The sequence below is a fragment of the Boleophthalmus pectinirostris genome, unplaced genomic scaffold (assembly GCF_026225935.1).
Source record: "Boleophthalmus pectinirostris isolate CB_2022bp ecotype Guang Dong unplaced genomic scaffold, ASM2622593v1 HiC_scaffold_8, whole genome shotgun sequence".
Taxonomy (NCBI): domain Eukaryota; kingdom Metazoa; phylum Chordata; class Actinopteri; order Gobiiformes; family Gobiidae; genus Boleophthalmus; species Boleophthalmus pectinirostris.
The window spans coordinates 14840979-14865805 of NW_026571515.1; the positions used below are offsets into that span (position 1 = coordinate 14840979).

Below are 24827 nucleotides of genomic sequence, written 5' to 3' on the forward strand. Positions count from 1 at the left end.
AATACAAACTGGAGAACACTTGCAGACTAATGTAGATATAAACTATTTCCTTGTATTTCCTTTGCTCATGTGTAGGGCTACAGTGGTCTTTATATGAGAATGAAACAATATGAACGCATCTATTAAAAAAATAAATTACATCTTGTTTAAGGTGACCAGTCTTTGAAATCAGAAACTGGAACACCCCTCGTTTGGAGTGGTTGGTAACAATAAAACTGTCAAAATAGTGCATAATTAAGGAAAATTGTTCTGCACTCAGCCCATTCATGACTAACATACGAGTCAATATAGTCACATTTTCTTTGTGTTTTCCGTAATTTTACCTAAACAAATGACAATCTATGCCTCTCTTTACTGTTGGCAGGTCAAAAATAGGGACACTTGGGACATTTCTTGTATAAAACTGGGACAAATCACTGGTTTTATATAATTCCACTGGGACAGGGGACACAGGGCTCAAAACTGGGACTGCAGGTAAATAGGGACGTGTAGTCATCCTAAATTTGTTTCCCATTAGTCTGTGAAGATTATAAATTTTAAAATAGTTAAAGGAGTTTGAATGAAAAGGTAGGGTGACCAGATTTTCAAAATTCTAAACTGGGACACACCTGGGTTGGGATGGTTAATGATAAATACAACTGTGAAAAGAGCATGTAATATTGTTCATTTTCATGTCAGGCATAATCTGAGGGATTTATGTTGCTGCATTTTTTTGTTTTGTTTTGTTTTGCTTTATGGTCTTTCTCAAACATAGATTTCTGTATTTTGGCTAAACAAATGACAATTTACGCTCCTCTTTACTGTTGGCAGGGTCAGATTAGTAAAAAAAAAAAAAAATGTGACAGTCCGGTTTTAGTCCTGGTTTAGAGTTGATGTAGTCCTGGTTTAATCTTAGTTTAGTCCTGATTTAGCTCAGATTGGTCAAAAATAAGGACACCTGGGACATTTCTATGTATAAAACTGGGACCAATCACTGGTTTTGGATAAATCTGATGAGACAGGGGAAACAGGGCTCAAAACTTGGGGACTGTCCCGTGTAAATAGGGACGTCTGGCCCATTAAAAGATTACAAACTGGTGAGTGACAGCCGCGCTTCCTACCGTCACAAGATGGCGCCCGCGGCAGCGTTGCTATCGCTACGGTCGCTCTGGTGTGCACCCCCACTGCGCCTGCGCAACTCAAAACTCCATATTTTTTGCTCGGAATCCATAAAGAAAAAACACTGAACAACTGTGAATTTGGGGAGTACTTGTGTCTGCGCGGTTATGCTTCGTGGATCTATGTTAATCCAAGACACTCCACACGGGCAGAGACTGAGCTCCACCGGGACATCTGCGCGCTCGGAGCATCCTGCAGCCCTGTTCGGGACACTCCACACTCAAGTACATTTGTGCCCACTTCGCTCTGCTAGCTTAGCCTTAGCATGGAGAGGCGCAGGAAAATGAAGCGTTATTGCCCTTTGTTGTTTTTTTTGCACGGTGCTGGGACGTGCGTGCATTAAACGTAAAAGCCGAACAGTCTAAACACCCTTGTCTTTTACTCAGGAGACGGGAATCGTGTTGTAAAAACGGCTTTGTTGATGTATTTTCGTTAGCCCGTCTGCTAAATTCTCCCGCGACTCCCAAACTTTGCAGAAAGCTGGGACGAGGCGGGTTGAAACGTCCCGCTAATGTCCACAATAACGCACAAGCTTCGCATTTGAAACTTGAATTTAACTTTTAATCTCTTGCCTTTTGCGCTTTTGCTTTTACCCAAGTGCTGCTTAAAGTTGTTCCAAGTCTAAATTATATTAGTTGTGGAGTTGGCGCTTGCTACTTGGGATGTTTTGGCAATTACAATGCAAGATTAAGACAGATCAAATACAGACGTCAAAGTACACGTAAATCAGGGTGACCAAACGTCCCTTTTTACCCGGGACAGTCTCAGTTTTGAGCCCTGCGTTCCCTGTCCTAGCAGATTTATACAAAACCAGTGATTTGTCCCAGTTTTATACAAGAATTATCCATATTTTTGACCAATCTGATCCCTGGCAACAGTAAAAAGACTCATGCATTGTGATTTGATTAGGTAAAATAAAAAAAAATCTGCTTAAAAACAACCAAAACGCAAAGAAAATGTGACTATACTGCCTCACATGTTAGTCAGGAACGATCTGCATAACAATTTTCTATAATTACGCACTCGTTTCACAATTTTATTATTACTAAACTTAAAAAAACCGGGGCGTCCCAGTTTATTTTGAAATTCTGCTCACCCTAATGTAATAGAACAAATTGCATGTTAAATATTATATAATTAAAATTTTTTAGGAGCAGAAATACAGGCCTTGCTTAAATATTAGATGATTTAGGTGTGCGTAAAATCCAAATAGACTGTGGATGCTCGTACTGAATGTTATCCAAAATTAAATCTCTAATGAATTTATGTGGTTTAGTAGTGTTAAGTGTGAAAATTTATCATTTTTTATTTAAAATGTGCTCCCATATCCTTATTTATAGAAGTTAAAAGTTGAAGTGAAGCGGCGGTGTGCGTTTTGTGCTCCTGACAGCTGTCACGACAACACAGTACAAAGTAAGCTAGCCGTTAGCTTAGCATTTAGCTTAGCATGTAGCCTGTCGGTGATTCTTTTGAGTATTCTTACACGCCTGCACATGTTTGAAATGCATATGTTGGCGTTGTTAAAGACGGGTCCAGTCAGGGGTCGTTTCGGATATGCTTTTGTCCGATAGTTAGTTTTTTGGGGGCTTGTTTGTGCGTGGTTTGTAGCGTAAACATGCCGTACCGCGACGGGCCTTTTCCCAACACACCCACCCACTTAAAAGTAACCAACGCATTCTTCTAAGCGGCTTTCTGTCAACTACTACTGTTTATTTCACGTTTAAGCAACACGAGACAAGACTGATGCTTTATTTGAAGTGGTTGCATTGAATTGTGTGAAGTATCTGTGCATCGCATGTCTCCTTGTCAGATTACATAATCCACCTCCTCCACCTCTGCTTGCAGGCGCCCCGACTTCATGCAAGCTCCGGATCAGATGGGAATGAATAAATAAACCCGCTGGAGACATTTTCCGAGTGGAGATTTTTGTGCCCGACATCTGGGCCTCGGTTTACGAGCAGTGTGTGCGCTTCAGACCCACCAGCATGTCGTACACACAGAGGAGACCATAGCCCAAACCAGCAGGCTTCTCAAACATGACAAGGTATGCAGACATGTCTTCTTTCTCAAAACGAAATCGAGCATATATTGTGAGTGATTTTCATAACACTTGTCTGGATTAAGCCATTCTTTTACTTTTGTACATTAAATACTAAATTAACAATGTTTAGAAGATAACAAACCCTTTTCTTTGTATAACTGCTGTTTTGGTTAGTTGTGACTTAAAGGTCCTGTATTACACAAAATGTTCATGACTTTAAGACATGTTATAATTTTGTTACTTTGTCAAAAACATACCCAGAGTTGTGTTTCATTTCATTCTCACATGAGTAATCCTTTATTATCAGTCTGTCTACATCTCTAAAGCTCGAAATGCTCCATTCCAATTTATGATGTCATGAAGCAGTAGTTTTCAAGTTAACAGCTCCTTTTACCTAGCCTGATTCATCTGGTTTCACTTCATTTCTCTTTGTACAAACTGTCTGACCTCACCTTAAATTTCATTCGCTCAACTGTAGGCAGATACTTTTTATCATTTATCCAATCGTGGCTATTTGGTCGTGACGTATGTAATATGCCGTTGATCGGGGCTAACTGGTGTATTAAGCTTTTCCCAAATCCCGTAGGAAGGACAATAATGTCTTTCCCCTTGATGAAATTCACCAAACATTCTCTTTATTCCAGCTTTAAATCCTCTATTTTGGGAATCATTGACAATATGAATGTATATATTGAATATATGGCTCTTCGCTGATTGGCTGGTGCCTGAACTTGCACTTTCGGGGGTTTTGCAAACCGTCTAGTGTATTTTGATTCCTGACTTAGTAACTGGAGAGAAATGAAATTGAGCGGAGGCACTAGGTGGCACCAGCCTACCTTTTACCTTTAGTTCAGCAGAGATTTTCAGTTCTAGACATGAGACAGTAACATAGTTTATCATGTAGCGTGTCTAATTTTTGAATATTTGTTTGGTGTTGTATAATCTTTGTTATTATATTATACTGTAACGTGTAAGCAGCTGTGTCCAGATAATTTCCCTTGTGGATCAGTAAAGTTTGTCTGAGTCTAATATTAGATCAGTCAGGATTAGTAGGGATGTAACAATAACCGAAATATCATGTTGTGATATATTGTCAGAGTTCTCACAATAATATCGTGGTCCATCACAATATATCGAATTACAAGTGTCTTTGCTTAAATTAAGAGTTATGGTGCAGTAATAGTTAAAAAAAAAAAAAAAAACAGTGGGGACTACATAGACCATGATCCTTTGCTCCATTTTAGTGCAGATGACAAGAAGAAATAACAGTTATAACACTTTTAAGTTTTAGTTCTTTGGATTAAGTCTTGTCAAGGCATTTTAAGAGGAGAACGTTGAATATTATTAACAGTTTTAGCTGTTTAGTCTCCACAAAATATCACAATAAATATTGTACCGTGAGATGTATATCATGAAAATATCGTACTGAGAGATTTGGAAATTGTTACATCCCTAATTGTGAGCCTCTCCACGATATCGTGAGCTTTCCCATGATATTGCAATAAATATTGTACTGTCAGGTTCATACCATGACAATATCATATCATGAGACTTTGATATCGTTACACACCTAAGGATTAGTAATGGGCCGTGGACATCTTCTGCATTACAGTGTCAAAAAGTAATGTCAAAAGCTGCAAGGTAGACCAGAAACTTGCTGTGTAAGCTTAGTGAAGTGATAATAGTCCACATATTGTCTAGCAAGCTGAGACTACTTATTGACGTTTATTTTCCGTACAAAAACGTATTGTCTGGATCCAGTTGTCTGTTTATAAGGATGACTACACACTAGAGCAGGGGTGTCAAACTCATTTTGGTTCGGGGGCCGTATCCAACCTACTTTGATCCCAAAGGGGCCGGATCAGAAAACTCACGTCATGTAAACCCCAAAAATAACAATAAGTTCAAATATTTGTGCAGAGAAACGCAAATCAATTACAGAAATCTTTTTTAATTGATGAACTATTTCTTTTACATAATATTATAATATTATGAACAACCTGAAACTTTAAGAAAAATTCTATTTCAACACAATGTTTTAACATTATCTTGTATGCAAATAGGAATAAGTCAATTTTTCTTGGAAAATCCTGCACTCAGCGTCCACTTTTCTCATTTTTGACATTTTGTTGATGAGGGTGTCACGGTCAACAGTCAATGCGATCGTCTTTTAAGAGCATTTGGAAAGAGACAAATCTTCATTTGTGCTGCTCTGGTGGAAGGGGCCACGCACAGAGACACTGGAGACACTGCTATGCTAAGCGATGCAGAAAATTACCAATATTTTAATAGAAAATATAATTCAAATATTTAAGTAGAAAATCAGCTGAGGGCCACATTAAAGGTCTTGGAGGGCCGGATCTGGCCCCCGGGCCGTATGTTTGACATCTGTGCACTAGAGGGTCTTTGCCTGATTTTAAGCATGATTTGGGTTTGTGCACATGTTCGGGGAGGCGTGGCATGAATAGTGCTTCTTGTTAGTGATTATTTGTGGCGGCACTGCTCTGTCTCACTCCTCACTCCTGTCTGGTGTGATTCTGTTAGCACTATTTGCCAGGTTGCAGCTCCAAAACCTAATATTGTAAGGTTTGCCTGTGACCAGCTTCGCAACACCCAATCAGAGCGTCCAGACTGTGCCAGGCCTCCGTTGCCTGGTGACAGGTGTTAAACTGTAGAAATGACGCAGATGAAACAAACTTTTTCATTTAACATCACTGCTACAATTACGGTGACACGCTCCTCACCCAGGTCACGCCATAGAGTCACGCGCCGCTCCAGTGTTTCGTTTTCAGCCAAGAGTATTCATGCACTCGCCTCGTATGCTTGTGTGTTTGTTTTCTTTATTACACCCCTTCACACAGACGATGACACAGACTTCTGCTGTATTAATGCGGGAATCAGTAACAAACAGGATTAATCTGAGGTGAGAGATTAGGCTCTGAATGGTACACAAAATCTCTTCCTCTGTTGAAACCATAGACTGTGTGGACATAGTTTACCCTCTATCTACCAAATAGGAAGTGAGCACGGGGGCAGTTCTGGTATGGTATAGGATTTTGACCCCCGCGGTGAGGTGACCCCGGGGTCAACATACCATATAATATTTTGACCCCGGGGTTAGAATCCTATTATAGTATGTTGACCCCCCTATGAAAATCTATATTTTATTAATAAAGAACTTCATTTCTATAGAAAAACTTTGAATATTAATACTATATCTGCAAATTAAAACTTATTGACATATTTAAAAGTGCTTTTTGAGAACTCAGATGTATTTTTTTTTATGTCGATTATAACTTTTGAATGTTAAAAATGACTTAGTTGTTTAAACACATATTTTACTGAAAATTAGATTAGTAGTTATTAATGAGTTAGGTAATCAACGTGATCTATAATGATTTGGAATCTTGTTCAAATAGACAGGGCGGATCAACTGAGTAGTTAAATAGAGGAAACCTATGACTGTAGTAATCTGACCCCCCCAATATGTTATAGTTCTGATGATGTAAAGTAAGAAGTAATGTTAGATGAATATTGACAATGATCAATTATATATAAAGGAGGACAAAATCCTATGGCTTTAGTAATCTGACCCCCCCAGTATGTTTATTATAGCACAACATTACTAAATTCAAGGTCATTATTCTTACAAACTTTTGCCTAAATTGACATTATGATTAAGGATTATCTGAACATAGCAAGCAAAAAACCGTAACAATGTAAAATACAATATAAAAAGTGACATGTATATGCAATTTTAACATTACATTTACACAAAATACCAAGTCATTATCCATCAAAACATTCCTTAAAATACCTTAAAAGAAAGTGAATATGTAGCAATAATATATAATAAAAGTAAAATACATGAGAAATAATGATCATGTAGCGGTATGTTCACCCCAGGGTCAAAATACTATCTCTCACCGGCTCCATCAATTCTGGCTCCAACTGACTTTGAAAAATTGTCACCTCTGTCTGTAACTGCTACTGTGAGCCTCGCCATTTTGGTCTTAAAATGTTAATATATTACATATTAACTCTCTCTACATGATCCTGGTGTTTTTATTTTGCTATTTTGTCTGTTAATAAATTTCTGTTCGTCTTCAGTCAAATGAAGCTCACGAGGCCTGCAGTGACGGGAGTGAATTGGGAGCCAGTTCCATATTAGGAATAGAAATTTATTTACGTATAAAACAGCAAAATTAAAACATCAGGATTAGGGGTGTGCAAAAACATTGAATGAATATATCGCCAAGAGTATTTTTTTGGTGTATATTTTATTAAATTATTTTGTTACAGCCACAGTTTTGTTGCTTGTTCAGAGGAAGTAAACACGTTCATGTGACATATTTGACATTTTCACTGTTTTGATGATTAAAATAGATGTGCTTCAAATTCACTTTACATAAGATGTGGTTTAACAAAACTTTTAGTGTCACAGCCATGATTTAGCCTGTATTTTTTAGTGAACTGTATCCAATTGATTTGAAATATATCGTATTGAATTGAAAGCCCACGAGATATGTATTGTATCAGCAACTTCTTAATCAGGATCATATAGAGTGGGTTAATACAAACATTTTAAGACCAAAGTGAAGAGGCTCACAGCAGCAGTTAAAGAGACGGGGTGACTTTTTCAAATGTAAAGTCAATTGGAGTTGAAATGGAGTCTGGAACGCAGCGGCTCACGGATTAGTTTTGTCCATATATTTACAGTCTGTGGTTGACACATGCTTCATAAAAGTAGCTGATTAGTTTATCAAACATTTGTGTTTTTATTTTACAGTCTATTCACTTTTTGTAGGATACTTGACCCTCAACCAAGACATTTTCAGCCACATTTTAGTACATTTCTGCAAGTTTACAAAAATAAAATCAGATTATTTCATTGTTTCCATATTGGGCGAATCAAAACTTAAAACAAAAATGGCACCACATATCTGATTTAGGAAACATGGATATCTAGTGTTCATTTTCATTGTCCATACTCTGTTCAAGCTGAAGTCACAGGGAGTGTTTGTGGTGTCCTCAGAAAAAAAAAAAAAAAAAAAATCTCAGCTGAACTTTTGGCGCAAACCTTGAGGACATGGGTGTGAACTCCTTTGTTTAAATCCCACAATGCAGCAGTAGATTGCCACATGATCCGCCAGCATCACTGACACTTACAGCTTTGCCTCTTGTATTCATGTGACATTGGTTAGATCACAGTCTGATTATCATTTATTCTTGTAAACTTAAATTTAGTTACCATAAACGTTTTTTTTTGTTTTTTTTTACTTTTCAGTAGTTCTCTTCAAGCCATGTTAGAATTCTGTTACCTCCTCAAAAACAGACCTGGAGTTGCGTTTTGTTTGATTCACACATGTATTATTAGTCCGTCTACATCTCCAAAGCTTAAAATGCTGTATTCCACCGTGTGATCTCATAAACATCTGCATGTTTTCTCTTCTTTTGAGATATATAATGTTAAACCTTTTCTTATTTAAATAAATGTTTAATAATAGTTTTGCTTAAATATTAAATCCAGAACAAGCTAAATATAAAATAATAACAGTTTTAAATAAATAATGTCTCTATAGCCTATCTGTAGCTTTTAAACTCCTTTTTAAATGTTTTCAGTCAACATGCTCCAACACTTTTCCAAAGCATTCTGGGATTTGTAGTATTAGCAGTGCATGGGCCATACTGACACACCAGCCGGCCTGCCAGCTCTAATACGTATCTGATACGGGCCAAATATAAATATGTCTCTGGGCCTGAATCTGACATGTCTGGTGTAGGGAGTTTAAAAACACAGTGGAATACTTTGTGTATTACTACATGACATCACAAGGTTGAAAATGGCGTTTTCCATTTGAGAAAAGCGCTTCTTAAATATGCAGGATGTTTAAACATGTGTGAATGAATCAAAACACAACTCCCGGTATGTTTGTGATGAGGAAACAACATTATAACATAGATGAGAAAATGGTATGAGTACCGTGTTTTCTGGGCTATTAGACGCGCTCTTAAGCCTCTAACCTCATCAAAAAATGACTGTGCGCCACAATTCAGAGCACCCCATACACGAATCCACTCGGGTGTCCCAGCACGACTTCAGTAAACTACAAAGCCACACCACCCGCAGCGCACGCAAACACACACAGAGCAGACAGCGACCAAGCAGCGAAACACACCCGCAGCCACACTCATCACTCCATGGGGACGAGGAACGGAACGGAGGAACGAACCAAAAAAGTGAGTGCAATGTGCCACAATGTGACACAACTGAGTCACTGCGAACACGCCGACAATCCAGCGGTCCCAGACAGCGCCCTCCCTACACGCCACAACTGAACAAAGCCCAGAGTCACCGTGAACGCGCCAAACAAAGTCCCACTGACCCATCCAACTGTTGTGTTTAGTTTAAAGCCGGTGCGGGTTATTTGTGAAAAAAGTTCGTAAATAGACCTTTTAAGGACAAGTGCGTCTTATAATCCAGAGCGCCTAATAGCCCGGAAAATACAGTAATATAAGCTCTTTAAATAGGTTACTGATGGACTTAATATTGTTGTATTGTGTGTATAAAAACGATGCAGACTGATTAGTTTGTATTTACAGGTGCTCCAAGGCCTTGTTAGTGAAATGATGGGAGGCAGTGAGACAGTCAGTGGGGACCAGGATGGGCTCCACAACACTGCCGTACACGTGCCCATCGGCTGGCAGCGCCGGGTGGAGGGCGCCCGGGTCCTCTACATCAGGTGAGGAGCTCATCTGATTCTGTGTCTTTGTCAGGCCTGTAATGATAACAAAATTTTAACGCCAATATATTCCTGATGTAAATATAGACGATAAATGACAATACTGAAAGCAAAATTATCCCACAAAAACTATTCTAAATGTACTATATTGTTAAAAAAAAGTTTCAGAAAATGTATCAGAAGGCAACTCTTTAGTAGTTTGTTTCTAGAGTGAGTCATAGAAGTTCATAATTCAACCCTCTACAACCCAAATGTTTTTGTGGTACAGAAAAAAATCACCAAAAAATTCCCTCTAGTGCAAAGAAAAAGTACCTATGACATGTGGTCTGACACTAACGCCCCCCTCTCCCTCCAGTCCCAGTGGTACTTCCCTGTTCTCTCTGGACGAGGTGAAAACCTACCTGCTGACTGATGGCACCTGCAAATGTGGCTTGGAGTGCCCACTTGTTCTCCACAAGGTAAACGTCACTGTCGCCCAAGACCTCTGCAGTAACATATGGATCTGTGGGAAATAACAGTATAACTAATATTTATAAACTCTCTTATTTCTTTTCAGGTATTTAACTTTGCTTTGGGGGTGAAGGTGGAGCAGTGCAGCCAGCCTGTGGGTAAAGTGGAGCAGGACATGACCAAACTGTGTAACCACCGGAGGAAAGTGGTGGCCATGGCTGCTCTGTGCCGGAGCATGCAGGCCTCCCAGCTGCCCTTCTCCTCCCTGCACCACCCCGGTGAGTCTCCCACTGCTGCCTTAAGTCCAGTTACTTCTATCCCTGTGTTCCACACCAAGTCTAGTTTAAACCGGATTATGGCAGTGAAATTCACTGACCCACAGACTGGCAGTTTGATCCCAACTCTCTCACGTGCATACTGTTGTTGTGTCACTGGGCACGACACTTAGCCCATCTGCAGGGTTTCCACTGTAATGGAAATTAAAAATGTCATTTTCCAGGCCTGGAAAACTACAACTACAGCGTTCTGTTAACTTATCTTTAGGCTATTATGATTATTTCTGAATGTCTGCGCCTTTTGTTTAAAAGAGACGACAATAGACGCACTGACAGTATTTTGAATGTTAAAAAACTATAATACTAACCCATAAGGTGAGTGGAAAAGGTTAACATTTCATACTTGGCCCTAAAAGTCTGATCAATTCTACACATGTAGGGTGAAAATTCACTTTAGGTCATGGAAAAGTTATGGAAAAGTTATGGAAAAGTTATGGAAAAGTTTTGGAAAAGTTTTGAAATTGTCAGAGAAAAAGAGTGGGAACCCTGCACCTCCCTGCCTACAATGTGGCTCAACTGACTGTGTGAGTACTTAGGTGTTTTGAGTGCCATGAAGGTGAAAAATAGCTGTATACAAATGTGTTGTCATTATTTACTGAAAAGCCCTGCATGAACTTTGTCTGTCTCTTTCAGAGGTCACCAGTGGTGTGGACAGCTGCCATCCAAAGAGGCCTCACGGGGAGCGAGGAGAAGACCACCCCAAACTCCCGTTGGTCCCAGGACGAGCTCACAACACCTGTGTCAGCCCCCCATCACCGCGGCGCTTCATCTACCCCCAGAACGGCTCGTCTCCTGTCCTGCACAGCTCCAACCACCACCCTTTAGACTCCATCAGAAGACTCCACCACCCCCCTCCCCTGCCCCCCTGCTCCGCCGCTAACCAGTCCTTCTCTGGCTACAGGTCCCCGCACACTCCCACCCCACATGGCCCATGTCCAGGGCAAAGAACACCCAAGACCCCAGACACGCCCGGCTCCCCTCGCTTTGGCCCTCTCTCCTCTCCACCTCCATCCTCTCCCATGACTTTAGCTGGAACTCGGGCACAGACCCATCACCCACACGGCTCTCCTCTGTCCAGCCCCCCCTCTCATCTCTCTGTGTCTCCTCAACAGCGCTCCAGGCACCCCTCCGCCTCCCCCTCCCCAGCCTCAGAGCACGGAGAGGCAGGAGGGAGGAGGAAGTCCACGTCCTCCTCTCCTCACTCCCCTCTGCCCTGTTCTTCTCCCAATACAAACACACACTTCCCCAAGTACAAACTAGAAGACCTTTTGGAGCAATTCAAACACTCAGGCAGTGCTAATAACCACCACCTCCCCTTCCCCATCAGCCCCTCTGTCCTGAGCAGCCAAAGCCACCAGCCTCTGCCCCAGAAGCCCCCACACCCTCGTGTCCCCTGCCCCTCTGGGTTCGGCCTGAGCTCTGGTCCCTCAAACTCACACATGCCCTTTGCAAACCACCACAGTCACAGCAGACCCCACCAGTCTCCTTTCCCTGCCAGCAGCCTGCTCTCGGCGGCTGCCAAAGCCCAGATAGTCAATCAGATAACCCAGGGACAAGCACCCAATGCGGGCAGCCCCTCTGTGAGCGTGGACTCTTCTCTGGAGGGTGTGAAAGAGTCTCAGCAGCAGCACAAGTCGAAGGTAACAAACAGCACTTTACATAACAGCCACGCTCCCCTCCCCTCCACGGCCTGCCCCGGGCCTCCTCACCCCTCTCTCCTCCACCCCTCCCACCCTCTTGCACAGTCCCACAGTGAGCGTGGAGCCTCCCACAGGAAGCGCCAGAGGAGGTCCCCCACGGTGCTGAGCGCAGTGCGGGGAGCTCAGCCACTGGTGAACGGGCCCAGGAGCGGTGCGTCAGAGTCCTGTCCCACTGCCATCAACCTGTCCACTCCTCGTCTCTCCTCTACCTCAGCGCTCCTCAGCCACCACCTCCCTCTGGAGAAGCAGCTCCGGCTCCCCGCTCCTCGCCTGGCAGCCCTCTCCAGGACTAAAGGGCAAACAGAGGCGCTGGACTTCACTACAGGCTCTCCTCTGGCCCTAGAGCCTCCGACACAACCCCTGTCCGCTCTGCTCCACCTGCTCAGTGTCCAGAATGCACAGAATGCCTCTGCATCTGCTGACGCTAATGGAGACACTAAACCAATGAACAAAGCCCCTATCTTTCCCAGCACTTACACAAAACAGACCAGCGACACTAACCCTGCCCTCTTTCACCCTCAGCCTGTGCTCTCAGAGTCCAGCCCCCCACAGAGACTGTCTCCTACTGCACAGTCTTCTCCTATGACATCATCAGCTCCCTCCTTCTCCCAGACTCATTTGCAGGAGTCCTCACCTCACAGTTCTGTAGCGAACTCTGCTCCAGCAGAGATGAGCCAGTGTCAGGGCAGTGGGACCACGCCTGGCTCCCCCAAACCGCTGGACCTGAGCACCCACGTGTTGGCCTTGCTCGCCCAGGCCCAGGCCGACCCCACCCTCACTCCACATGTGATGTCTTCCCAAGAAAACCACGCCTCAGGTAAGGGGCACCTCTCTGTTTTTGTTTGACTCTATCTTGTTGAGTTTTGATGCTATAAATCCTTTGTTTTCCAGGTTCAGAGGAACCTGTGTGCTTGGACCCAAAGGAGTCTCCAGTGCCCAAGCCCACAGCCAGCCCCGCACCCCCTGCGCCTGCCCTGGCCCTGGCCGCCACTGTGGGTGACTCTGCCCCGTCTCCTTTGGCTGAGGCTTTTCCCTTCATGAACCAGGAGCAGCTCCTGCAGTTGCTCTCCAGTGGGAGCCTGCCCTCTCTGCTGGACCCCACTGTGTTGGCCTCTCTACCCCTGGGAGGCCTGTGGCTCGGTGGGCAGCAGGGAACCCCCCCACACCCTCCACAGGCCCTGGCAGGTCTGTCTGAGCAGCCGGAGCCTTTACTGATCCAGTCTCAGGACCAACACAAGCAGATGAACCCTCTGTTCCCTCTGCTGCCCCTGCTGAGCGCCGCTCAGGGGGAGTTGCCCTTCAACCTTCTGGGGCTGGTCAACCCCATCCCACCGGCCGCCAGCCCCACCTCTATCCCGGGGCAGGACGGGGACTTGAGCCTGTCTGAAAAGCCTGGACTGCAGGCTCTGCTCATGGCCTCTCTGCTGCTGGGGCAGCCTCTGTCTGGTGTGGGGCAGGTGAGCCTGGAGGTGCCCCTTCAGCAGCCCGCTTTGGACAGTCTGTCTCTGGACAAAGGCCCTGGTCTCATGGACGCCTCGGCCCTGTCTGGGACCGGCCTCCTGGAGCTGCCCCAGGGCCTGCTCCCTCTCTCAGCTGGGTCAGAGGGCCAGTTGCTCCTCCCTCCCCCCACCACCTTCCTGCCTCTTAGCCCCGCCCTCCTCACTGCTGCCCTGAGCTCCGCCGAGCTCCACCCGCCTCCCAACCCTCAGTTAGGTCCTGCACAACAAACCCAACAAACCCCGCCTCAGGTAGGACCCTGCACGCCCTCTAGGTCCTCTCACCAAAAGCCGTCTGTGTGTTGTCTGTTATAAACTTACACAAATCATATATTTTAAGATCTTTCATACATTATTTAATTCTCTACTCTCCGCTGGTTTTTGGCTCTCCACCCCTGGTAGAACTGACTCGCTTCTGCTGTAGGAGTGACATGACTGACACTTATCAGGCCAGACATAAGTTTATTCACAAAGTCACGTTCAGCTCAGGTTTATATCATAGGAGTGAACAATCTGAGATAATATCTGTTTATGGTTTTATACTGTACAGTTGACAAACATCGTGCATCCTTGAGGGTCATAAGATCCATCAGGGCACAGGGGCGTCTCTGGAGAGAACATTATATTATCCTTATTAGGTCTTTTCTAATTTGCTTACTTTAAACATTGTGATTGCTGTTCTGACCCTCACTGACCACTAATGTGAAAAATGTCTGAGAAGAATAATCTCACAAGCTGTGGTCATGTGATCACATGACTGTTCCTAGAGCCCCTAGTAACAATATGTGTGTTTGCATTTTCTACAGTACTGTCTCTAACAGTCACCTCATTCATTTTAGGTCTTTATTTTCAGTATTTTTTGTATGTATTTCAATCTTCCATATACTTCAGGCTGAAGGTGTGGACACGCTCATCCCTCTTCCTCTTCAGAGCAAAGACAGCCCCCTCCTCCAGCAACTCCTGCCCACTTTACTCAACACGGCCGTGTTAGGTAAGTCCACACTACAGTCTCCCACTGTGTCTCTGTCTGTACCAGACTGTGAGCTGTGTGTACCTGTGTGTTTACAGGAGACCTCTCCAACATGGCAGGGCTCCAGAACATGATGGGGCTGGGGGCAGGCTCTATCCTCTTACCTCCAGTACAGGCCTCTGCTCTGGGCATGCCTCTGCTGCAGGGCCCTGATGGAACCATCAACCTCCTGAACAACTTACAGGTGGGAGCTCAGTCACATTTGTCTGTTTTCTGCTGTAGATGCAGTTCTCATGACTCATGTCTGTCCTTCAGCTGAGTATTGCCACATCTTCAGAGGAGGAGAAGCCCGTCTCTATGGAAACAGAAAGCCCCGTCCCACAAGGAGACATTCCAGCCAATGAGATGGCCCCTGACGCCCAGCCTCCCGAGGTCCCCTCTCCTCCCCCTGAGCCCCCTGTAGTCCCCCCCAAAGCAGCAGGGCCCAAGCCTGTGATCGACCCGTACACCTCCTTCATGGACACTATTTACACCTCTTTCCTGCAGGTCAGTGCGAGAGAGCAGGAGGAAGGGGCCCGTTTGGGGCCATCTGACCCCACCTCACCCTTCTGTGCCTTACCTCCGGTGTCCTTTCCTCTGGAGACACTGTCCTCCCCAGCACCCCCTCTGTCTCAGGCCAGCGCCCCCGTGTCTCTCAGCCCGCGCAGGGCCTGTTCTCTGAGGAACCCGGACTTGTCCCGCCTCAGCCTGGAGCCGGCCGCACACTCCCCCGCTCAGGGCACCCCCAGACCCACAGAGGACGGGCCTGTGTCTCTGCTGCACAGGAAAAACATGCCCCCTATCTACCTGGAGGAGGCCCAGACGGACTGCACCAGGCCCGCGGCCATGTGCCCATACACGGACACAGGGGAGAGGAAGAGACTGCTGCCCCCACCAGGGTACCTCAGTCCTGGAGACTCCTGCAGAGAGGACACCACAGGGACCATGCTGCTGGACCAACACACAAGTGTAAGACTGCCTCTGTCTGTGTTCACTCCAAGTACATTTGTAGTTTGGATTAGTGCACTTTACACTGGTTTATTCCATAGAGACAATTGGTCATTTGTGTGGTCAAATTCTTAATATCACGAGCAAACACCATGAGGAGAGCTGTCTCCATCTCTGTGCAGACAGACAAAACCACAGGCAGCACCACACAGCATCTCCATGGTGCCTTTTTCAAATTCAACTTAATTTACATCTTTTATCTTAGGGTGGGAGGTTGGTGGTTTTTGCTCCTCTCGGCGAACAATTTGTTATGTCTTTGGGCGAGACATATGTGTTAAGTGTTAAGTAAAGACACTCTGTCTCCACAGAATAAACAATAATAATAGTCTTTATAATGACTCGTAAACCTCAGGTGACATGCTCTCAGACTCAGAGCCTCATGTCCTGTTCTCGTGTCCTGTTCCTGCAGGAGGCAGTTGGAGGTTTGGCTGAAGCCAGACGAGGACGCAAACGCAAACAACTGTAAGCAGCTGCATGTTTAACACACACATGCACGCACACACATTTTACACATCGACACACCTTTAGACACAGGTTTGTCCACATGACTTGACTAACAGCCCATTCTCTGTGTCTCAGCCTTCATAACGTGCTGGAGGACTTCAGAGAGCTGGACACGGCCGCTCTGGAGGAAGCAAAGGACACGGTGAGAACGCCGACTCTGACTCATCCCACAAAGATCACAGAGGAGTGGTCTCCAAGCAACCGCTCATTACAACACTCTCTGTGTGGAGCTCAATTCATGACATCAATAGGCTGTATTACTCCTCAAACACAGATCGGGTCAAGTTCTTTTTCTTTGTCATGATTTTGTAATGTTTCTGACATCAGTATTTGTTTGAGTTTTTGTGGTATCAACTCATAATGATAATTTAAACAGAACCAGTCAAGTTTAGACTCACCTTTTCATTGATTGTTTTCTTTTTTTTTTTCTCATCACTATTTACATTATAGTTTATGAATGTGGAATGCAGTAAATGACACTCTGAAGTAACTCCAACGGTGTTTTAAATTATAGAGTATTCAAAATATAAATATAAGTAGCCTTTATATTTGCTTTGAGGGCATGGCTACTGTGAGGAAGTCTAAAATGTAAAACATTTAGAGTGATAGAACTTTGTTTTCTTTGCTACATAATTCCATACTTCTTTGTTTATATGCTTGATGCCTGCAGTTTGTAACTATAGTGAGTAAAGTAGTAAATATAAAAACAAAACCTATAATGAAAAAGTGTGTCCAAACCTTAGACTGGTAGTGTTTATAAAAAAAAAAAAAAAGAGTAGACCATAAAACAACACATCTGGTAATATTGTTTTTCCATTTGTGTGTGATTCTATAATGTTTCTGGCATCATTATTTACAGTAGGGCTATTAATCTGCTAGTGGAGTCGTCCAAAATGTGTATTAGTTGACTATTTTGTGAAAATTATAAGGATTTATATGGGACAACCGCAGAAGGAAGTGAGGGAGTTAAAGTTCAAAATTCAAAGTTAGATTTATTATCAATTTCTTCACATGTACTGGACATACAAAAAAACTGAAATTATGTTTCTCTTTGCCCATTTATAAACAAGGACTGGGAGAGCGAGGTTACGTCTGCATGCACTGCTATTCAATTTATAGCACCGTTCAAATTTTGCTGCAGTAAACTGTTGCAGCTGTGTAGCCTTTGAGTTAGTTGGGGATTTGGGATTTTTGGAATTGTAAAATGGCAGATTAAACACATAATTCTGTTATGTTATTCTGTTATTAATAGTTGAATAGTTGCATGAACTCCCTGCAGATGTAGTCTGCAGGGAATCTCTTGTGAGTTCAGTTTGGGTCAAACAATCATATAATACAGCATTTTCAATCAAATTAAAGGTAACACAGTGATCTACAGTATGTTATAAAGTAGCACAGGGGTCACCGAACTTTTTTCTCTTGGGGCCACATTATCACTCGTGACTGTGATGGGGGCCGAGGTCGATTAGGTTGATTGACCCTGACGACCCAGATTATATTGAAAACTGCCACACTTTCTTTACATATCAGACAAACTGTACGCTCCTCACACTGAACAAAAAAAATAATCGGTCATCCACTGTGCTTTGAAAACTGGTCACTCTCTGTCCATTTTTCGTATTTTAACACTCGCCATTTTGCTGTCCTTAACTGCACTACAGAACTCTGCACATGTGACTGTCACTGTTGGATCTCAAGTTTTTGAGGTGATGAAAATTCGGTGGCAAATTAAGCGGCAAATGGTAATACGTCATATAATTATTTAAATATAAATATAAATACTTAATAAAAATATCATTTTTTAAATCGAAAAAATCAACAAAATACAAGATGCAGGCGTGTTATTATTTGCAAAAAGTAATAAAAAAAAATAGGCCATGACAACTTTTGAGGACTGCCTCATAGGGCCAGTTCATGTGGGAGCAGAGAGGCTGGAGGGCCGGTCAAAGGTCCTATATTACACAGAATTGACTCTTGTGAGCTTTAAACCATGTGATAATGTTGTTACCTCATCAGAAACAGACCTGGAGTTGTTTTGTTTCATTCACATGTTTGAGTATCACTTTTATCAATCTGTCTACATCTGCAAAACTTAAAATGCTCAGTTCCATCTTGTGATGTCATGTGGTGGTAGTTTTCAAGTTAACAGCTACATTTTACCTTTTAGTTCAATAGAGATTGGCAGTTCCAGGGCTGAAATCATTGAATTGATTGTAGTGAAGGTGTGTGGAGTTTAAAAACATAATGGAGCACTTCATGTGTTACCACATCACAATGAGGAACGTGTGTTTTATGTCTGAGAGAAGAACTTGGCCTAAATGTGCAGGGTTTGTTTGTTAAACGTGCAAATGAAACAAAACTCCAGGTCTATTTGTGATGAGGAAACATAACTTAGATCAGAAGTTGTGAAAAAATGTAATGTAATACTCCCTCTTTAATATCTCAAGTATAATCTCTTACCTTGTCTTTTTCTCCTGTGTGATTTTTGCAGACGGCCCTTCTGAAGTCCGATAGGTCAGTCCGAGGCCGGAGGAGACGAGGCACCCGGTCCCAGAGGCAGTGATTGGTCACTCCACCTCCTTATCCCCCCGCTCACGTCTCCTTTTCCCCCCCGCCCGCCTACTCCTCCTTTTCCCCCCCCTTCCCCCTCCTCCACAATCACCACTTTTTGAACTGCACTAGTAACTGTGTCATGCCAACCGCTGTCACTGCAACCACTCTGAGCAAAAAGAGACGAGTTAGGTAGGTCTTAGTATGAAACGGTGTGAAAAACGAAGGATTCTCTGAGGTGTAGAGGAGCAATGGATAGTGGTGTAGGTCAGTTGGGTTTTGGTGGTTAGTTTTACGCAAGAGGATCACTGCCAACAGAGAAGAAGTCATTATACTCTTTAATACATAATAATGATAAGTTACAGATCTCAAGATTTTTATCATGTTTTCTTCAAGTCTGCATTAATATTGTCCTGATACTAAGGAATAGGCTCAATACTGATTCCGATACCACAATGATGATAAAAAAACACTCCTTAGTAGGGCTGGGTATCATTCAGAAGTTGCCGATACGATACATACCTCGATACAGTGATCTTACGATTCGATACGATGCAATACAATATATTTCAGATCGATTCAATACGGTTCAATAAAAAATATAAATAAAGTTAAATCGTGGCTGTGATACTAAAAGTCTTTGTTAAACCACTTCTTGCGCAAAGTTCATATGAAACACAAACATGTTAATCCTCAAAACAGTGAAAATGTCAAATGTGTTTCATAAACGAGTTCGAACAAGCAACAAAACGGTAGCACTGTAACAAAATAATTTAGTAAAATATACCAAAAAATACTCTTTGCGATGCATCGATAAAGCAGCCCACGATATCGATACTGTATCATTACATAAAACGATGTGATGTAACGATATTTCAGTATTTTTGCACACTCCTTATTTAGACATTAAAAGTCGTAATCCATTCAGTTTTCCAGGTAGGTTCCATAGTGGCCCATGGGTGTATAATAATCTGTGTGCTCTTATACTTGTTCTGATACAGCTCAAGATCTTTATCAGTGAGTATCTAATTCCGATCCTAGGTTAAGTATCGAGTAATATCTGATTTTCGATACTTTTCACAATCCTATACTGCAGTGACCAACAGGAATTATTTTAAGTAATCACCTGTTAAAATAACTACTGATTAGCGCTGCATTATTAAATGAAAAAAAAAAAAAAAGTTTCTACATTTTTATCTGGTTAAAAATGTATGTACAATAAAAGTAATCATTAGACTAGTCAACTAATTGAAAAAAGTATCGCAGACTATTAAAGATGACTCCTAAAATTGTGTTTAGTTACGGCCCTGTTTTATTCAAGTTAAGGTGTTTTGGGTCAGTGTGATATCAAAAACAGATTTTCTTTTTTTCCTAGTAGAAAAAAAGATGAAGTGCGACTTGTTGGAGCTTTCTACCATGTTATAACTTTTCCTCATCAAAAACATGCCTGAAGCGCGTTTAGATGTCATCCGTGCATGTTTGAGTAATCTAGAGATCTCTCCTGGGCCTTACTCAAACCCTCCTTACGGTTCGCAGTATGATTTTGTACAAAATTCCACCCAAATAAACAGATTTTCACCTTTTTCCTGGTAGAAAAAAAAGATGAAGTGCAACTTTTTGGAGCTTTCTACAATGTTATAACGTTTCTTCATCAAACACGCGCTTGAAGAGTGTTTAGATATCATCCATGCATGTTTGAGTAATCTAGAGATCTCTCCTGAGTAATACTCAAAACGTCCTTACGTTTTGCAATACGATTTTGTACAAAGCTTCATCCACAAGCCTACGTCACGCATGCTCCTGTGCTCAATACACAAACAAGCATGCTGATTATGTTTGACAGCGCTCTGAAGGGGAACCGACTTAAGTTACTAATATTTTGATGAATATGGCATTTTCAAAACAACAAAAGATAACATGGTGATTTAAATATGCGATGCGTCAGCTCTTAATTCCCTGTATAAGTGTCACACTCCTGTAAATATGGTAGTCTATGAGTATAAGTCGCACCAGCCAAAAAAAATGCATAATTTAGAAAAAAAACCTATGTAAGTTGCGAAAAACACCCGCAGACACACTCATCACTCCACGCTGACGAGGAACTGAACGGAGGAACGAACCGAAAAAGCGAGTGCAATGTGCCACTTCTAGACACAACTGAACAACTGAGTCACTGCGAACACGCCGACAATCCAACGGTCCCAGACAGCACCCTCCCTACACGCCACAACTGAACAAAGCCCAGAGTCACCGTGAACGCACCAAACAAAGTTCCACTCACCCATCCAACTGTTGTGTTTTATTTAAAGTGAAAAAAGTTTGAAAATAGACCATTCTATAACAGTGCACCTTATAATCCAGAGCATCTAATAGTGTGGAAAATGGGGTAACTTTTTTGTTTTCTTTATTGCAGTTCGAGTCTCCTCCGCTTTTCGCCGGTCCCTCAAGTTTCTCGCTCACGCCAAACCATGAAAAAAAGTGCCACTTATAGTCCAAAAAAAACTTCTGCCCATTTTGGTCTTAAATGTTCGTACTAACCCGCTCTACGTGATCCTGGTGTTTTTATTTCACTATTTTGAACATAAATACATTTCTATTCCACTTTTTGTATACAGTCCCCACCTTTTAGCAATATCTTCTAAAATATTGGATTTAGATGAAAAGAACTTGCTCTAATTTCAGAGCAAACCATTCAAACCTGGCACATTTGAGTGATACCAACTCTCCTTTATTATTTAACACAAAGGATAACACTTCTTTGCACTTCCTTCTCCGTTGGCAGCCATTTTCTCGCGTGGCGTTGTGTCAAACCAGTACTGTTTTAGTAGTGTTACTGTGAGTTAGGACGGCGCCCTGTACTTGAACAAACCTGTGTGCGAGATGTGTGTGTGTGTTTGTGTGCGTGTGTGTAAATGTCAGAACACGACCATCGGACCCATTCACCCAGAGCTGAGATTTTGTACTGTTCAAATAAGGTTTACAGCATGAAAACAGTTACTCCATTTTGTTTTTTCACTAATTTGAGAAAATATATGAAGATGTAATCACGTTAACAATTTTCAGGACATCTTAATTAATTCTTAAGTTTTCTTGAATAATTTGGCATGTGGTTGGTAAAGCTAAAAATCCAGCTCATAGTTTTTGTCGTTTTTTTGTTGGTGTCATGCGTAGTTAAAGCTACACTATGTAACATTTCTGCTCAGTATCCACCGTTTGCTCTTCTTCATAAAATGTTATTGCTTCATTTTTGTGGGAGATGAATCACAATTTGAATGGATGCAATTAGCAAATCTCCAAGGCAGCAGTTTTTAGTGCCATAATTTCCTCCCCAAACAGAAAATTCTCATTATTCTGCATAAAAAACTGCCAACCCCGTAGTTTAGATCTGTACAAAAATGAGCTGAAATGTGATTCTTGTTTTAGTTTCCAGTTCATATTTCAGTCTCTGTCAATTCTTCCGGACGTGGTTTTTCTTCATGTTATTAAAACCTAAATCACAATGCATTAAAAATAAAACCTCCAGAGACAGAAAAGTTGCGTAGTGTACCTTTTAAACAGACACGATTGATGATACATAAAAATAAATAAATAAATAACGGCAATCGTTTTTTTATGACACATCTCTGGTGCTACTATCTGGTCATTTTAAAGTGCATACGTTAGGTTTTTCTTTTTGTTTTTCTAATCATGTCATCTTAGTTTGCTGGAATCGAGGCTGTGGTCAATATTTGTCATAGTTTTACATCAGTTAAATGGAAATTTGTGGGAAAATACTTTCAATGAAGTACAAAATTACAGGAAGTAGTGCTGAGTTCTAATCATGGACTGTAAATGGACTTAAACCTCTAGGCGCTGCATTCCAAATAAAATTTCTAGGACTGTGACAAAAATCAAAATCAATAAATAGATTGCAGTCTCCATGATAAGATCTGTGCTTTTTAATCGACAGTCAGTCGTGTGGCAGTGAGGGCGCGTGGAGCTGACGAGGATTTATGCTCTTGTTTAGGAAAAAGTCCCAGAGTCACAGTGTTTCCCTTTGTCTTGTGTTCACAAGTTTTGACTCAAATCTGGACAATGTGACCAAAACTCCAGTGTCTCTCCCTCTGATTCTGTGTGTCTGTGTGTATGAGTCTTGTGTGTGTCTGTGTATGAGTCTTGTGTGTGCGTCTTGTGTGTGTGTGTCTGTGTATGAGTCTTGTGTGTGTGTGTCTGTGTATGAGTCTTGTGTGTGCGTGTCTGTGTATGAGTCTTGTGTGTGCGTGTCTGTGTATGAGTCTTGTGTGTGTGTCGTGTGTGCGTGTCTGTGTGTGTGTCTGTGTGAGTATTGCGCGTGCCTGTGTGCGTGTGCGTGCGTCTGTGCCTCTGTGGGTTTGTGTGTGCGTCTGTGAGTGTGTGTCTTTGTGTCTGCGTGTGCCTCTGTGTGTGTGCGTTTGTGTGTGTGTGTGCGTCTGCGTGTGGAGTTGTCTGACCTGCTCCCCCTTTGTCTCTGATCCAGCCGCAGCTCGTCACCTTTTCTCCTCTTTCTTCCCTCTGCTGTTTCCCATTTATTTTTCTAATCCAAGTTGCAGATTAATTAGTAAACTATTATTTTCTCACTTTAGACACAACGAAATCCAGGCAAATCCAAAGAAGTAAAAGACACACGAGGAAAAGTAGAGTTAAAAGACCTTTATTGAAATGTACAAAACTGTGACTGTTCTTCATCAGGACTGTTTAAGGCGTCATTTACCGCACAGACATCTCACATTTTTCTGTCGCCAATGGTAACGTTCTTATGCATTTAGACTTTAATATATTGTACATATTAATTCCAAAGTTTCCATGTATATGTCACTGTAATTATCAGTCCTAGCAACACGAAATAAAAACTATAGTGATCCTGACACACTGCTCTTTATGCCTGAAGTCCACACATCTATGTTTTTAATAAGATGGAAGAAGATCGAATCGAAAATCAAGATCGATCAATATGGGGTGAAAAAAAAAATGTGATTTTTTTTTTTTTTTTTTTTTTTTTTTTCCCTCTTATCGCCCAGTCTTACCTCTCTCTGTAACTCCTGCTGTGAGCCTTGTGGTTTTGGTCTTAAAGTGTTCATATTAACCCGCTCTACATGATCCTGGGGTTTTTATTTTTCTCTTTTGTCCGTAAATAAATTCCTAATACGGAAATTCGCCCCATAACTCATTCATCTATAGTCCAAACAGGAAATAAAATTGCAAAAACAAAATCCCCAAAAAATACAGTGAAATTAGGTCAACATTTACGATCTTGCTCCAGTATGTTTTCGTGATTCTTCTAACCTGTCATATGCACTTTAAAAATACTTGAGCGATTACATTTCAGTGAAATTTCAAAAACTCTGTACCTCAACCAACCACATCCCAAACATTCAGACCAGTACTTGATAATGTGCAGGTGTGTGTATTTCTGTGGGCAGTCGTCTCTGATGCTGTGAACATTTGTGTGTCCTTCCGCCGTGTTGTTCTGCGCTCCCACCTCAAACTAGACCCATGTGCTACTGTCCAAAGCACTGCTCACTCTGACTGCGGAGATCTCAACGGTTTAAAACATGTTTATGGGATGTTTTGGAAAAGAAGAGTCATTTTTAAAAAGGAAATTGCTACCAAATGTAAAGAAATCATCGTCAACCAGAGATTTAAAATAGGAAATGTGTCTTCTGTACCTTGACACGTATGAAGTCTGTGTCTGAGGAATAAAGTGGTGAATATAAAGCCTCAAAACTTTATGATTATTAGTATATCTTGTGTAAAGTTTGACTAAACCTCCTGTAGTCAGACTGAGCAGTGGCTGAAGCCTTGTGTCTCGTCTGGA

General features: G+C 42.2%; 1 protein-coding gene across 2 annotated transcripts; it reads left to right on the forward strand.

Moving 5' to 3' along the window:
- The first annotated feature begins 1215 nt into the window (after positions 1–1215).
- On the forward strand, positions 1216–23877 carry mbd6 (methyl-CpG binding domain protein 6). 2 transcript variants are annotated; one of them, XM_020940828.2, is made up of 13 exons: positions 1216–1382; positions 3004–3202; positions 9803–9942; positions 10298–10400; positions 10499–10670; positions 11361–13244; positions 13319–14175; positions 14815–14914; positions 14992–15137; positions 15209–15901; positions 16350–16402; positions 16520–16586; positions 18936–23877. In XM_020940828.2, the coding sequence occupies exons 3-13, from the start codon at positions 9827–9829 to the stop codon at positions 19005–19007; spliced, it is 4263 nt and encodes a 1420-aa protein (XP_020796487.2). In that variant the 5' UTR covers positions 1216–1382; positions 3004–3202; positions 9803–9826; the 3' UTR covers positions 19008–23877. The 2 variants fall into 2 exon arrangements, with proteins under 2 accessions (XP_020796487.2, XP_055022053.1); XM_055166078.1 differs by lacking the exon at positions 1216–1382 and adding an exon at positions 2476–2571.
- The last annotated feature ends 950 nt before the right edge of the window (positions 23878–24827 follow it).

What these genes read in the sequence shown, in the direction of transcription:
- mbd6 (XM_020940828.2), top strand. Translation starts at nt 9,827, where the DNA reads ATGATGGGAGGCAGTGAGACAGTCAGTGGGGACCAGGATGGGCTCCAC. An exon ending in GCCCGGGTCCTCTACATCAG is followed by an intron (nt 9,943 to 10,297) that starts GTGAGGAGCTCA and finishes CTCTCCCTCCAG; the next exon opens with TCCCAGTGGTACTTCCCTGT. An exon ending in TGGAGGAAGCAAAGGACACG is followed by an intron (nt 16,587 to 18,935) that starts GTGAGAACGCCG and finishes TGATTTTTGCAG; the next exon opens with ACGGCCCTTCTGAAGTCCGA.